At 42.0% G+C, this 17,293-nt stretch overlaps 1 protein-coding gene across 2 annotated transcripts in view; it reads left to right on the forward strand.

Annotated features, from left to right (window-relative positions):
* ulk4 (unc-51 like kinase 4) overlaps positions 1-17,293 on the forward strand; it is a 256,347-nt gene that overhangs the window by 103,719 nt on the left and 135,335 nt on the right. For both annotated transcript variants that reach the window (XM_089117516.1, XM_089117518.1), the window contains exons 23-24: positions 9,492-9,625; positions 9,999-10,120. In XM_089117516.1, coding sequence (XP_088973642.1) covers positions 9,492-9,625; positions 9,999-10,120 — 256 coding nt within the window. The remainder of the gene's footprint in view (positions 1-9,491; positions 9,626-9,998; positions 10,121-17,293) is intronic.

A 17,293-nucleotide genomic window follows, 5' to 3' on the forward strand; every position in this document is an offset into this window, starting at 1 on the left:
ATTATTTTACTATTTAAAGACGCACATTTTTATGAGAGATGTCGTTACGAAGCTCAGGGACAACATGTGCTGTTCGCGGTTGTATGTATAGCCGGACTAAACTAATTTAGTGGCTTAAACGTGATTGTTTTGAACATAAGCTGAAAACGAAATCAGAGTGATCCTGGCAACGACTGTAGTTTCCATCACCTCCCAAAAGACGACGAATCTTCCTGTGTACATTTGTTTAAATTCTTAATATTCTATAAACTCTCTCAGCATGTGTTTGGCTGTTCTCTACTGATGTTACACCTAAACTCAGGATCAAAGCCTGTGTTGACAGAATACCAATGTGCCAGTTAATGTATTCAAGCAGCACATTTATTTATAATTTTGAATAAACTCCAAAGCACAATGACTTAAGTGTGTATTTTTTTATTTTAATTGTTTGTCAGCTCGCACAACTGTCTGTCACCATGCCTTGATGAGTATTGATTATTAATAATGTTATTATAATACTCCCAATCAACTACTGCGTAAAGGTACTGTTATTTCACCCTTTTGAATTTCGTTGAGGTTGTGTTCCCACATCGTTAGCTAGTTTGGATCGCTATAACTTGAATGACTGTCAACTGTTGAATGAACGAGTGTCAAGCATGTCAAATCGCCCTTTGTTTACTTCCAACCAGAAGTCGCGCCCACTTTTGACGCAAGGCCTCATGGGGCGTAGGAAACTTGTGGATATCTTTCACATCTACTGCAGTCAGATTGACTGTGGTCACTCTTAATAACACCACTCACATGGTTATGCACTTGTAATGACTATTCAAGGATGTTAAAGAGGCTAAAAGCAGGTTTAGAACTTGCTCCATTGAAGTCAACAGGGTGTGAATTTTAAAAAAGAGGATAACACGGTGTAAGCAGCAGCGATTTTTATTTTTTATTTATTTTTTATTTTTGCCGTTGCCGTTTTTGTATGTACTGACAGCACTCCAAATGTACAAAAAAATGAGCTCAATGTTGAAATTGACTGAAATTTCGTCAGTGTGACCGCACCTATGCACAGTATTCCAAATCTTGTAAAGCTATACGATTGCTCTAAATGAGAACAGATCTAAATTTAAGTCATTATTCACCTAAAATCATGCCATAACTCTCACATATCATAGGCTATGTCCACATTAATCCGGATACATTTGAAAACGGGGTTTTCGTTTAAAAACGCTCTCCGTCCACACTAGCGTTTCAGCCGTTTTCCGACGTTTCAGTGTGGATGAGAAACTTCTAAATTCACTTTACTGCGCATGCGTGAAAATTCACAAAAGCTCACTGAGATGATACAGATGGGGAAATAAATAATAATGTTATCGCACAACAACAGGATAATTTTTTTTAGCAAAATATCTCACCATCACTGATGCGTCCAGGTTGCATTCAGTCGCCATATGTTTGGTCTAAAATGCAAGGACAGCAGGTTATATTTTAGCAACCGTGTAAAAATGAATAACACATAACAGTCACAATACCGGTAAACATGAATATCTATTGGTACTACATGGATCACATGACTAAACTTACGTCATCGTTTTGAAATACCTCCGATTTCACTGTCCACACTACAACGCGAAAACGGCATTTTCAAATTTATCCACTTTGAAGGGCGTTTTCCAAACGATACGTTTTTGTTGACTTAAAATGCCGTCTCAGTGTGGACGGAAGGCCAAAACAAGTTTTCAAACGAAAACGTATTAGTGTGGACATGGCCATAGTTATACTTGGTGTGTTAAGACATGGCATGTTTTTTGTTGGTAATGCCATTTGCTGCTGATTCTCATACATCTTGTAATTAATCACAGTGCAGTGAGTTTAAGGCACATTAAATTATGGAGGTATGGAAAAAGAGCATGTTTTTAGTGCATAATTACTGTTTGGTCCTTTGAGTTTGTAAAAATGTGATGATGAGTAAATTACAAAAATTATTATTGTTATCATTATTTTTATTTTATTTTTTAGAATGGCCTTATCCTCACAGCATTGTGCATGGATTTTATCATCTATTTTCTTATTCGTGTCCTTTACTGTGTCCATGACATAAATTACTACATCATCAATATTACATGTTAGCTACTTCTCTCATGAGACACATCAGTTGTTTGTAGTGAATTGATTAGTTTGAGATACTAGAGGTGAGGCTGAATCAATAGTGTTGTTTTGTGATACTCTTTTGTCATAGACACTCTAATGCCAAGTGTTAGGTATATTAATTTATGGTATTTGCTAAGGCAAGCATCACTATTACTGTTGCTTATTCTTAAAGGTGAAGTATGTAAGATGTTTTATGTTAAAATACATTCTCTTGACCCAGTTTATTGTTCATTGACTGCTATTAGTATGCCATTCATTGTTTTTTTCTCCCCCAAAAATGTAAAGATTGAGCTTCCCAGGCACCATCTAAACATTGAGAGCGGTTCACTCAGATCTGTCAATTACTTTCCAGCTCGACCAATAGCGGCAGTTTGAGGCGTGGCTACTGTAGCAGGCTGAGCCAGAGGGTGTTAAGCTACTGTGGGATCATGGTTGATGCGTTACATGGGAAAAGAAATTCAGCTCGGCGTAGCAAGCACAATTTCAATGCATTTAGACCTTCAAATATGAAACAGGTTATGAACACGTCAAAGTAAATAGTGTGTTGGATGCAACATGCTACTATGGACGCTTCAATACATCATCGTCATGAAACCATTTAGAAAGTCAAATGTTCCTGTTTATAGTGTTTAGTTTGATGTGTCCAGTGTAGACTGCCTCAAGTTCAGACTGTCAGTCCAAATCCGTGTTTTATGCAAATCCGACTGGAATCCGATCAGATTTAGGTAGTCTGAACGGTTAAAAATTCGATCTTTACAAATCTGTTTCAAGCTACATTCATATTTGGTTTGAAATGCTATTTACAGTCTGAACGATCTGATTGGATTTTGTGTGGTTTATGTGACTTTCTCACGCCACGTAAAACATGAACGACAGACGTTATTAAAGGAAACATGTTGAAAGTCGCTGCCGAAACCAATGAGGTGTTATTGCAAATTGCCAGACTGTTACGAAACGGAAGACGAGATAGGATCCATGTGCAGCTTTATTAGAATGGTCAAACAGGCAGGGGTCAGGAAACAGCAAAACAGGGATATCAGAGAGTGAGCGCAGAGAGTCGTCAGGTAACAGGCAGAAGATCGGGGCAGGCAGCAAACAGGCAGAAGTCAGGAAACAAACCAGGATCGAAACCAGAGAAACAAGAAACAGGGTAACACGCTCAGAAATTACAGGCAGTGGCAATGTAATACTTCGCAAAGAGTTCATGTTTGAGTGTGGCTTATATAGGCAGTCTGAAATGAGGTGCAGGTGTGTGTGTAATCAGTCACAGGGATGAGGCATGATGGGAAATGGAGTTCTGGTGAAGTGATCAGTTCTGATGTGGAGTGCCCTCTGGTGATTCTCTGGGGCACTACAACTGGTGATCGTCACATAGCCCCACCCCAAAGAGCGGCTTCCAGACGCTCAAAACAAACAAAACTGTCCAGGTGGGTGGTGGAGCGGAGGCGGATCTGGGGGTGGGATGGAGGACCAGGTCCGTGGAGCAGAAGAGGAGCAGGCAGCCAGGGCGGAGCAGGCTGTGCAGGCGGCCAGGGCGGAGCAGGCCATGCAGGCGGCCAGGGCGGAGCAGACCGTGCAGGCGACCAGGGCGGAGCAGACCGTGCAGGCGACCAGGGCGGAGCAGACCGTGCAGGCGACCAGGGTGGTGGAGGCCCCTCGGGCGGCCAAGGCGGTGAAGGCTCCTCGGGCGGCCAAGGCAGTGAAGATCCCTTGGGCGGCCACGGCTGTGAAGACCCCTCGGGCGACCACGGCGGTGAAGACCCCTTGGGCGGCCTGGGCGGTGATGCCCTCTCAGGACCAGACACCGGCTCGGGACCAGACACTAGAACAGAAATGGTCACAAACACAGAAACAAACACTGGCTCGGGAGCAGACACTGGGTCGGCCATCTTGTCCGGAGACACTGGGTCGGCCATCTTGTCCGGAGACACTGGGTCGGCCATCTTGTCCGGAGACACTGGGTCGGCCATCTTGTCCAGAGACACTGGCTTGGAGGCGGCCATCTTGTCCGGAGACACTGGCTTGGAGGCGGCCATCTTGTCCGGAGACACTGGCTTGGAGGCGGCCATCTTGTCTGGAGACACTGGCTTGGAGGCGGCCATCTTGTCCGGAGACACTGGCTTGGAGGCGGCCATCTTGTCCGGAGACACTGGCTTGGAGGCGGCCATCTTGTCCGGAGACACTGGCTTGGAGGCGGCCATCTTGTCCGGAGACACTGGCTTGGAGGCGGCCATCTTGTCCGGAGACACTGGCTTGGAGGCGGCCATCTTGTCCGGAGACACTGGCTTGGAGGCGGCCATCTTGTCCGGAGACACTGGCTTGGAGGCGGCCATCTTGTCCGGAGACACTGGCTTGGAGGCGGCCATCTTGTCCGGAGACACTGGCTTGGAGGCGGCCATCTTGTCCGGAGACACTGGCTCGGCAGAAGGGACGTGGAGCGTCTCTGGCTCGGCAGAAGTGACGTGAAGCGTCTCTGGCTCGGGAGAAGTGACGTGAAGCGTCTCTGGCTCGGCAGAAGTGACGTGGAGCGTCTCTGGCTCGACAGAAGTGACGTGAAGCGTCTCTGGCTCGGCAGAAGTGACGTGAAGCGTCTCTGGCTCGGCAGAAGTGACGTGAAGCGTCTGGCTCGGCAGAAGTGACGTGAAGAGTCTCTGGCTCGGCAGAAGTGACGTGAAGCGTCTCTGGCTCGGCAGAAGTGACGTGAAGCGTCTCTGGCTCGGCAGAAGTGACGTGAAGCGTCTGGCTCGGCAGAAGTGACGTGAAGCGTCTCTGGCTCGGCAGAAGTGAAGTGAAGCGTCTCTGGCTCGGCAGAAGTGACGTGAAGAGTCTCTGGCTCGGCAGAAGTGACGTGAACAGGCTCAGACTCGGCAGGGCTGACATGAAACTCAGGCTGGGCTGTCTCGGCAGGACGAGACTCTGGCTGGGCTGTCTCGGCGGGACGAGACTCTGGCTGTACAGTCTCTGGCTGTGCGGTCTCTGGCTGTACGTGACGAGGCCCTGGAAGTTCTGCTGAGACGTGACGAGGCTCTGGAAGCTCTGCTGAGACGTGACGAGGCTCTGGAATGAAACTCTCTTCACAAACGGAGACCGCCTCTCTCCAGTTCAGACCCGAGAGATTGGGGAGCTCCCTCGGGTTGACCTCCTTAGCCCCTAGCTGGTAACACAGTTTAATAGCCTCATCACCGAGAGAGCAGGAGGCAGCGAGAGGAACAAACCCCCAGGTATACTGGAACAGATCACGGCTATGTGCTGCTGGATTCATCTGTGGCGAAGTATTCTGTTACGAAGCTGGAGACGAGATGAGATCCATGTGCAGCTTTATTAGAATGGTCAAACAGGCAGGGGTCAGGAAACAGCAAAACAGGGATATCAGAGAGTGAGCGCAGAGAGTCGTCAGGTAACAGGCAGAAGATCGGGGCAGGCAGCAAACAGGCAGAAGTCAGGAAACAAACCAGGATCAAAACCAGAGAAACAAGAAACAGGGTAACACGCTCAGAAATTACAGGCAGTGGCAATGTAATACTTCGCAAAGAGTTCATGTTTGAGTGTGGCTTATATAGGCAGTCTGAAATGAGGTGCAGGTGTGTGTGTAATCAGTCACAGGGATGAGGCATGATGGGAAATGGAGTTCTGGTGAAGTGATCAGTTCTGATGTGGAGTGCCCTCTGGTGATTCTCTGGGGCACTACAACTGGTGATCGTCACACAGACGAGTAGAAAATTAAAATATAGCCTTACGGAAACATATTTTGAAACCGGAGAGGACCACGTGAAAAAAAAAAAAAGAGCTGTACATACAGTACCTGCCTCACAAGACGCATAATCCAACGCGACTGCTTTGCCATAGAAACCAATACAGATATTAGGGAAAACGGAAGAGCTACATGGACACAAAATTACAGTTGCGATACACAGTGTGGACGTTAATAATTTTAGATTCCAATCGGATACACAAATAATCGGATTTGGACTGACAGTCTGAAACCATAGCAACACAGCATTCCTAATATGTTGGAACTTTTATTGACAGTAGCCCACTTTTACCTGTTGAGCCTGGATTTGTGATGTTTGAGGTGGGGGAGGTGAAGAAGACACGCGAAAGGGGCGTTTGCAAAATATGCCGCATTTGTGGATTTCTTTGGAATTATGGCATTCTTATTGTATCATATTGTATTATTGTACCCCTGTCACAGACCCGGACTTCAATCTTAAAATACAGTATGAAAATCCATTTTTAAGTATATTATTAAATTATTAATAATTATTGAACTTTTCAGATTATGGTAATCTAAACAAAGAATGGAATAAACATAAACCAATTTGAAACATATTGGTTTGTGTTTCCATTAACATTTTAGACACACAACATTAAACCCAAGAATAGTCATAAACATTGCAATGACTCTGAAGCTATTCAGTTAAGGTAAAAAACAAACAAAAAAAACTGCATAGAGCTGCTTTAAAAGCGCTATATAAATGAAGGTGACTTGACTTTTTTTTACGATAGTTGTTATTATTATTATTAATAATATTATTAGTTATATTTGTATTATTAAACGCACAGTATGTATTTTTTGGCCACCAGGGGGCACTCGATCTAAATAATAGCAAAATACATACTTTGATGACATCGGGAAAGAGCGTAGGCTCACGGGAGTTGTAGTTGCTGTCAATGACAACCAGCCCTCTGAGGGAGAGAGAGAGCACGCTAGCGAACCAGCGCACGCTCTTGTCATTCCCCACATTCCTCACTCATTCTAACTATGTATTTTGACAAGCTCGTCTTTTCAAACAGAGAGATATATGAATTATCAGACCCCTATTAAATCAATATTCCATCTAGCTAGTATTAATAGATGTTTAAAAAACACGGTCACCTTTCGTTAATAATATAATTACGTTTACTATGATCGAACAAGATAACATTAGTGAACTGCATGTGAAGCTTCTTTCTCCAGCTATATATAGAACATATGAATTTACATTATTGCTACTATACATGAGAGCTAGCCCGTCTGCATTTTACACATGACATCATCATTTCACAAAATATGCGAATAGATATAGTTAGCTGAATGGGTGCTTACCTGGGTGTTTATTAGAATGCAAGTGAGATCAGCATCTCTCTGTAGCCAATATTTAGATTGTCACAAAGCTCTCTCCATTTTTTTTTTTAAATGCAACCCCACTTTTTACCAGTGTCATGCTTCTTCTCCTGTCATATTTTTCACCTGTACGTTGGCTAGGGTGACCATATTTTGATTACCAAAAAACCAGGACGCTCGGCCAGCAGTTTTTTTTGAAAACCAGGATATTTTCATCACTTTATAAAAAACAGCCAGGACGACCAGGACAGAACATGAAAACAGGACATGTCAGGACTGTTGGTCACCCTAACGTCTGCACTTTGAGCTGACTCCAGCAGCAGAACTTGCAGGCAAAGCGTAATCGTGGTCCATAACTAAATACAGACATGTAAATATTACATATAATAGTCTCGGTCAAGTTTGGTGCAGTTGCAAAATGATACTAGCTACTATTTTTATTTTATTTTTTCATTTTCTTTGCTTTTATTGGCGGTAGTCCAGTGTTCCCCTCTGTGTTTGGTGGTTCTAACAGGTAGTTAGAGAAAATAGAGGAGTCAAAGTTTATATGACGCCATAGACGGACGACAAAACGGAAATAAAGAAACGCCCCGTGTCTTCGAATTAAAGGGTACATATCATGCTTTTAAATCATTCATTTTACTTATAAATCATACATTTGTGGTCAATATAAAGCATAACTGCAATGCGTGGGTCTGAATTCCTCATTATTATAGCTCCACAGGCCCCTTTTCTACCCCTTTTCTGATGTGCGTCTGTGAGCAACTCGTTTTAAAGCGGTCCCTTTAAATAAATATGAGTTACGTCTTTCCCCGCCCGCTCTCCAGGTCGCTGAGTTCACGGTCGGTTCAACTCCCCCCGTTCGGCCATTATTGTAGTTTGATTAGAGATATACGATTACTATAACTTCAAAGAACATTTTTATTCACACGTTAACAAAATGTCAACAACGGAAGACTTGTCCATCAAGCCTTACATATTCGAGCCAGAGCGAGCGATTTGAAAAAAGATGACGAACCTGCAGAACAACGTCTTCATATGGATGCAGTGGTATGTAAGTTAACTATTTTGTGTTATTAGTGAAAATCTAATCTTACCACTAAAAACCTGTATTGATAATAATATGATAACTTAAGTTTAGAAAAGCATCAGAAAAAAAAAACAGCAGCTAAATGATTGAAGGAATTGACCCCTCATTCAGATGAAGTCGATCGGCAAACCCTTCTTTATACTGGCGGAGGTTGTTGAAGTGGGGATCCTTGAAGTGCTTCAGGTCACTTCATCCACCAACCTAACATTTTGACTTTTCCTCTCATAACTTCTGCATCATTGAGCTTGGACTACAAAATCGAGGCGAGAAATAATAATGGCGGATTGCTGGAAGTGTAGGGCCGGTAGTCAATGTCCTTATTTGTCAGTTCCGCTGCAAATACTGTGACGTAATTGTTCAAAAAACGTAATAGAGAACAGAAAAATCTGAACAGGTTGAAAAATATGACCAAAACAGAATATAAATATATAAACAAAGCACCTGAAGAGAATAATTTCATCTTTTCTGTACTTATAAACACTCCAAATATACAACAAAATGCATTTAAGGGCTATATAAGTGGATTTTGCATGATATGTCCCCTTTAAAGTATACATTTCTCCGGATTTGAAAGTTGGTGGAAACTGTCAGGATAATGTAAGTATATATCTAATAGAAATATATAACATAGATGCAGTTATTTTTTGCTATTTTTAAAGCTGAAAAAATACGTATTGTGCCTTTAAGACCAAACACCCATAAAAATTGAATAAAATTCCACCCAGAAAAAGTCATTTTAGATCCAAGGCAATTGCCAGAATCCCAGGAGATGTGATGCATGCTTTTATTAAGATTGTTCTTCGTACCCCGACCCGATTAATCAATCCTAATATGTCGGTTTGCATGTTTGAATCAAGTCACATTCATTCATCTCTAATTCAGCCACCAATTTGTGTACCTTATACACTTCAAATTCAATTCCATTCCAGATGCATCTTGTTTTTCTCTGGTCCTTTCAGTCAGGCAGACAGACCTCATTCCCTTCTTGATATTGTTTCAGGATCAACACCATTTCATCTCCATTCTGTCACCCCTCCAGCTGTTGAGCGTAATTGATTAAAAAAAACCTCTATCCTCTCCCCACTGTGTTTCAGCCCTCTCTCTCTCTCTCTCCTTCTGTTTGGTCTGGGTGTCTGCAGATGAATAATAATGTTTTGCCAACCCTTCTCTCAGGCTGGTGATGTACATTGAAAGAGACGTCCGAAAGGCCACGCCAGGAAAGGAGCAACAAAGCGGCAATGAATACCTGTCAAAATGCCTGACCCTCTTCATCCGTCACACCGTGCACGAACTGCCAGCCATCCTGGGTAAATCAATCACAATACACCCAAAAAAAGAGGGAAAAGGGAACGCAAAGAATTCACCCGAGATGAAATGGGCAAAACAGAGAAGGGGCAATGAGATTGAACATCCAATTTGATTGGCCTCTCTTTAATTACCTTTCTGATTGAATACGTGAGCAGGCTCTCAGGTATCGACCTGTTCCTCCTTTTTTTCATTTGTGAATCAGTGCCGCTACACACCACCACACCCCCATTAAACCGGTTCAAACCGGTTTAGTTCGTTTATGCGGGTTTCATCCCAACACTGAGGCGCACCTGCTCTCGCCCCTGGCCACCTATCCAGACTAAACATGATGGTGAGTTTGTGATTGTCTCTGTTTGTGTGGGCTCTTTTTAGATGACATCCTGTCTGTGTTAGGCAGCATTGTGGGAAGGAAGCACCCCTCTCCTACACAGTCCCGTCAGCTGAAGCAGAACCTCCCCATGATGGCTGTGGTGCTGCATCTGCTAACCTCACAGGTGTGTGTCTGTGTCACGTCTTACTATATTTACCTATTTGCTTGTTATTTTGGGTTTTCCATCTCCTGAAGGATGGGACAACATGAAAAAAAAAAACTGCAGATTTTTACCTTGTGGTGCAATTTATAATACCTTATTTGACATATAAACACGTTTAATGTCATTGTTAAGAGTTTTGCTCAGAGGTTCACAATCTGTTTAGCCCAAGTACCCCTTTGGTTATATCAGAACATCCTAGAACAGGGGTGTTACTGTCCTGCAGAGTTTAGCTCCAACTGGCCTCTACTACACTCCTGCATGGAAGTTTCTAGTATGCCTTGCGCGGCCTTGATTAGCTGGTTCAGGTGTGTAATTGGGATTAGAGCTGAATTCTGCTGGACAGTGACCCTCCAGGAGCTGGATTGGACACCCCTGTGCTAGAACATCTTAGCCTTAGTCTTTGTCTGTTTTAGTTCAAACCTGAAATATGAAATATGTGATTTCTGGGCCACTAGAGTTTGATATATAATTTCTCTGAAATTAAAAATCTTTGGGAACTTTTGGGATATTGTAAGTACTAGGGCCGTGAATCTTTGGGTAGACAGCGAATCGATTCGATTCACGATTCATAGGTTTTCGTTTCGATTCAAGAACGATTTGTGCTAATTCAGAATGATTCAATTCAATGCGATTCACATCCAAATTCTATGCGATTTGATTAATTTGATTCGATTCTTAATTTTTTATATGCATTATAGTATTATTCCAATGCTTCACCCAATGGGTCTTTGTCTTTGTTTCGGGGGTCAGATAGTGGGGATTTTGTCCATTGTTAATGTTAGTTCGTGTTTGTTTTTAATTTTAATTTTAATAAATATATTATTATAAAATAAAAAAAAATTCAATGGCCTACAAATTAGCATTTGTAGAAACCTAAGTAGCCAATATTTTGAAAAAGGCTTTTAAAGTATTTTCTTTAAAAGCCTTTTAAAGTATTAACGTATTATAAATATCTTTTAACTGGATTTTGCTCACGCTCGGTCCCATAGCTCTTATTTACAGATTTTTGAGCAGTCCATGTTTGAGCTCTCCACCTCTCTATCGCGAAAGCAACAGTTTCGAGTCAAACCTCTCAAGCCATTGATAAAGCTGCCATGCCATTGCGTGGCCACCTTTGAAATAAAACGCTTTCATTGCGTGGAAACGTCACAGTTATTTTTTTTTTTTAAGATAAGATTTTACTGAAATGGGCCATACCATTGACATTACCCATCCTGAGCTGTGAAGTAAAAGCCTAATTTATTCAAGGGCGGTCATTTATTACATGGAAAAACTCTCCGTACACGCAAGGTGGTCTCTCGCTCGCTTTCCCTCTCTGCCGAGTGCGTGCACACGCGATACGCGGTGTGGAGCACAAGCTCTGGCACTCCAGGAGATTTCAACTAATTTGCGGTATAACTAGCCGATCATGACACGAGTAGCTCAACAGGTAGAAAGATAAACTCATCTTTCAGGCATTTGACCACCGGGCTTCAGCGTGAGAAATCAGGGGTGTGTGACTGTGAGCGCCGGGTTCCCGTGTAAACGGTAAAAACGCTAAAGTCTGCTTGACAGTGAAGGCTGTACGCAGGCGCATGGACTTGGTGTTGTTGTAGTATGCACTCCTAGCCGCCTGAAGTGCATACTACATTGAATTTCACACACTTTTGCGTCACCATTTGCACGCGGATTTCCCACACAAAATGCTCGTCTAAACGCAGAATAAAAAGTCGTGAGCTTAGAATTATAAGGTTCTATCTCCACTTTTGGTCAAAATTGAGTTTTTGACATAATCTGATCCATTAGGTGTTTATTAATGCCTGTGTGGTGTTATTTTTGTAAAAAAAAAAGATTAATAGATAAAGCTATAATAGAAGATTATACTACATAACAGTTTTGCCAGCTGGGATGTAAAAACTTTGATGCTCAATATCTCAGAACTAACCGAAACGGAGATAGAACCTTATAATTCTAAGCTCACGAAGTTATGACGCAACGCCACTTTTGCGTTTTCTCTTCAGAATCGTTTCTGTGTAAACACAGCCTAAGAAGCTCTTCTGTCTTCCACTCGTTACCTGTATTATTGGCACCTGTTTGCACACATCTGTATAAAAGACACCTGTCCACAGCCTCAAACAGTCACACTCCAAACTCAACCATGGCCAAGGACACCAGGAAGAAAATTGTAGACCTGCACCAGGCTTGGAAGAGTGAATCTACAATAGGTAAGCAGCTTGGTGTGAAAAAATCAACTGTGGGAGCAATTGTAAGAAAATGAAAGACTTACAAGACCACTGATAATCTCCCTCGATCTGGGGCTCCACGCACGATCTCATCATGTGGGGTCAAAATGAGCATGAGAACAGTGAGCAAAAATAACAGAACTACATGGAGAGACCTGATGAATGACCTGCAGAGAGCTGGGACCAAAGTAACAAAGGCTACCATAAGTAACACACTACACCGAGAGGGACTCAAATCCTGCACTGACTGGCGTGACCCCCTGCGTAAGCCAGTACATGTCCAGGCCCGTCTGAAGTTTGCCAGAGAGCATATGGATTATCCAGAAGAGGATTGGGAGAATATCATGTGGTCAGATGAAACCAAAATAGTAACAATAATAACTTTTTGGTAAAAACTCAACCCGTCGTGTTTGAAGGAAGAAGAATGCAGAGTTGCATCCCAAGAACACCATACCTGCTGTAAAGCATGGAGGAGGAAACATCATGCTTTGGGGCTGTTTTTCTGCAAAGGGACAGGAAAACTGATGTGTGTTGAGGGAAGAATGAACAGGACCATGTATCGTGAGATTTTAAGTCAAAACCTCCTTCCATCAGTGAGAGCCTTGAAGATGAAACGTGGCTGGATCTTCCAGCATGACAATGATCCCAAACACACCGCCCGGGCAACGAAGGAGTGGCTCCGTAAAAAGCATTTCAAGGTCCTGGAGTGGCCTAGCCAGTCTCCAGACCTCAAACCCATAGACAATTTGTGGAGGGAGTTGAAAGTCTGTGTTGCCCAGCGACAGCCCCGAAACATCACTGCTCTAGAATTTTTTGTTATTGACCAAATACTTATTTTCCACCATAATTTACAAATAACTTCTTTAAAAATCCTACAGTGTGATTCCTTGTTTTTTTTTTTTTTTTGTCTCTCATAGTAGAAGTGTACCTATGATGAAAATTACAGACCTCTGTCATTATTCTAAGTAGGAGAACTTGCACAATCAGTGGCTGACTAAATACTTTCTGGCCCCACTGTAGAGATAGTCTGAATAGAGTAAATTTGTGAATAATTTTGTGACTTTTAAACTAACTACAAAATAACCTTTCCAGACACTCTTACTCACTTTATTAAACGTCTTCATCTGCACAGAAAATAAAGGAAGGATGTCCTTTTACCTGCCTGTCACGCGTTGTGTGTAATCACTGTCTGCGTCAGAATGATCTATTAAATAGCTTTTCGGTGCAGCTTTAACGCACACATTTACACACACACATAAACATACATGAGATTATTACTAGTTGCCAAACAGTGCAAAATTGGATTTACTTCTGACACTCTCAGTCACGCCAAAATTAATATGAAGGGATCTGGTGTTTTCAGAGAAAGATGTTTGTCAGTGTGCAGAGTTGATGAGTCTCTCTGCTGATTAAATAGGCTTTTACATTTGGCCAGGATTTGCCATGGAGACTCAGTGGCAGATTGAGTCGTCTCATTTGAAGGGGTCGGAGCTGATAGAGCTGTCTGTCTGATAGTTCCACTGTCATTAACTCATCTGAGGAGGATACACTGAAGTCCATTAACACAGAGCTGCAGTGGGCTGTTAGAGTGGTAATAGGCAGTTACCAGTGTGTCTGCCTGCTTTAATGGTCCTCACAGTGAGTTGTGTTGGTGTAGTGCCAGCCTCAGACAGCACATCCCCAAATTGACCGCTCACTGGCAGTCTAATGCTTAATGTACTCAAATATGGCAAATATTTTTCCAAAATTGCCAGCCTCAATCTTGCTGGCTGTGGCTAACAAATTCTGGGAAATGAAATTGTTAGCCACGAAGTTGAAAGTGTTAGCCTTCCTTTTTTTTTTTTTTTTCTTTTTTTTTTTGACCTACTGGGAATCATACACCTTAATTTTCATATAGAGTATATATATACATAATTATTTTGAAATAAATTATTATTTTTTTTTTAATTTTTTAAAAATCGCTGTAAAGACATTTGCACTCTTATGATGAAATAAATACTGAATAATGTATCATGGTTTCCACAAAAAGAATGTATAATGATTAGCATATTATAATGATTTCTGAAGGGTCATGTGACACTGAAGTCTGCGGTAATGGCTGCTGAAATTGAAATAGAAAATAGTTGTTTTGAATTCTAATAATAGTTCACATATTTACTGTTTTTACTTTATTTCTAATCAAATATATTTAGCCTTGGTGAGCATAAAATAATTTTCAAAAAAACATTCCAACCCCTTTTTAGGGCAGATTTACACTATAAAATGTATTAATATTTCTAAAAAAAACTATTATTCTTCTTCAATACATTTTAAAAAGGAAGCTTCTCACAAAGTTTGCTGATAAAATGCAACTTTGACGAAGCTGAAATATTTTAGCGATTTTAATTTAGCATTTTGGTCTCTAAATAATTCACATTCTTCCATTCAAGATGTTGAAAATAGTAACAAAAAAAAAAAAAAACTTTTGTCCAAACTTTTGTCAGTCATTCGACCCCTTCCTGCCTAAGTAGGTGGATCTTGGCTAGAATAAGCTGCAGTGTGGGCTAGACTTCATGCCTACAGTCAATAGTCTGGCTACACAACAACCAGTGTGTGTGTGTGTCTTATGATATTAAGTAAAAGGCTGCAGGCCATAGCTGGTTGTCTTCCCAGTAGCAGGATGGTCTGCATCTTTGAGACTTCACTGGCCTCCTCATGCCCTTGAGCCCAGTATGCGTGATCTCCTCAGCTGCTATGTGTATTCTTCTGTATTTATCTGAGAGGTGTCATGTTCTTGTAATGTGAGAGCATGCCTGTGTGTTTGTGCATCCATACATACATTCATGCGATGAGCCCTCTCCGCGGTCTCATCTGTCTCTCTGGCCTGTTGCTTCACTGACAGCAACACACTACGCTGACACTCCACCACTCATCAGTCACGGGGATCAGTGCTGAGGTCAGATCCAGTGTGCTTCTCAGAGACCAGAGCGAATAAGAGCTCACAGTCCAGGTCTATGACCTCTGATCTAGCATCATTATGGTCCTATAGCACAAAACATGAACCCCCTCATTCTCACATCAGCACTGAAGTCCTCCAGAGAGGAGGATCACATCCTAATATGACATTTTAAATGGAACACACCACATCTCAGGGCTCGACGGTGCAAGCATTTTACTCACATTTGCTTCTAAAATGAGATGTTTTTGAATGTGCATTGTGTCTTGGAGAATATGTGTGCGAATAAAAAGAAAGTGCGGCTTGTGGTTTCAAAGCTGTTCACAATCAATGAATACCTGTGCATTTATTAAAACAAATGATGATATACTGTTGATGAATTAATGGTGTTTACATTGTAATATGCTGTAGATCAGTGTCAAACCCCCTGAGGCAATTAACATCCCCCTGTATCTTTGGCTAATACACGCCTGCACGTTAGATGACGCTGACTGACAATACGTTTTTCCTCATACATGTATCTCGTAGGTATTTATGCTTGGCTTTAACATTATCCGCTCTACAAGATGCAGAATTAAATTAAGATAAAGTTTGCTACTACACCAGAAAAACAGAGTATCTATAATGCTTAAGGCCGTGTGTCCACCAAAACGTTTTTCCACGTGTCTGGCGTATGTTTTTAATTGTTTTCAATGGTAGCGGCGCGTTTTTTAAACACCATGAGCATAACGAGATGGTGAGCGTTTTTTTTCACGCTGAATCGCCAAGCGCCCCAACATTTTTTACTGGTTGCCGAGAATTGAAAAATGTTCAACTTTCGATGAAACGCAGCGCTCATCACTGTCACTTTTTACTCAACTGTCCAATCAAAGTGGAGGGGCGGGACTAATAGCACACCGACCAACTGTCACAACATTCTTTCTGTACAACGACATCAACCAGCAGAGCTAACCGAACAAAATGGATGAAAAATAAATGTTTAGTATGAAACAAATTATCTGCGAAATCAGTTACAAATAAACTGTGCTGCGGATATTCCGTATCATAGCAACGAAACATCTATAATATTCAGATCTAGAGTGAACATGCTCTCTTGACTCACATGAAAGAAAATGGACATTGCTCTTTAAATTGCATAATTCAGTGAAAAATGAATAGAACTGATATTCTGTATAGAAATATCCAAGGCTACGTTCACACCGATTTTTTGAAAAAATTAGATTTTTTTGCAAGGCCGTTCACATTTCCAATTAAATGCGACCTTTTGTGATCTCCTGTGTGAACGTGAAATGACCCAGAAGTGACCCGCATGCGCAGAAGATTAATCAACGGTCAACGACGTCACTTGTTTTTTGCGGAATAGTCCTTTTTTTCCATATGTTGTGAGCTTTTGTTTTATTATTATTATTGCCACAGCCCATATACAAACACAGACAACAATTATTTTATCGACGGGCAACGTTTGCACATAAATGTAAGATTTTTCCGATCCTCACCGAGGCTCGCCATAAACCCCGTTTAATTGATAGTGCGCGTCCTCGGCGCTCCTTGCTTTGTCACCGGCGGCCGCGGTGCGGCACTGGTGGCTGGTATTGCCAGATTGGGTGTTTTTTCGCTACATTTTAAGGCATGTTTACATGTGTTTTAGCCAGGTTTTCGCCTGGAAGGCTCTATAGAAATCAATCTGGCACCCTACTGTACGAAGTTATACTGAGAGAGCGCACGTTCACAGACACCAGAATGAACGTGTTCACAGTAATGTTCATCAGGTAGTAATACAGTATATGAACGCGTTCAGGCACAACACTGGCGAAGAGACACGTCTGCAGCGGCCCATAACAGTGCAGAAACGCGTTGGAGTTAGCGTGTATTGGCTAGCTACAGGTGCGTGCAATGACGTGCGGGTCGGATATATGTGACCTGGCCGTTCAGATTGAAGTCGCATTTCAAAAGATCAGATTCATATCGGATTTAGAC

The sequence above is a fragment of the Pimephales promelas genome, chromosome 12, assembly GCF_988280905.1.
Source record: "Pimephales promelas chromosome 12, fPimPro1.hap1.1, whole genome shotgun sequence".
In the NCBI taxonomy this organism is placed as follows: domain Eukaryota; kingdom Metazoa; phylum Chordata; class Actinopteri; order Cypriniformes; family Leuciscidae; genus Pimephales; species Pimephales promelas.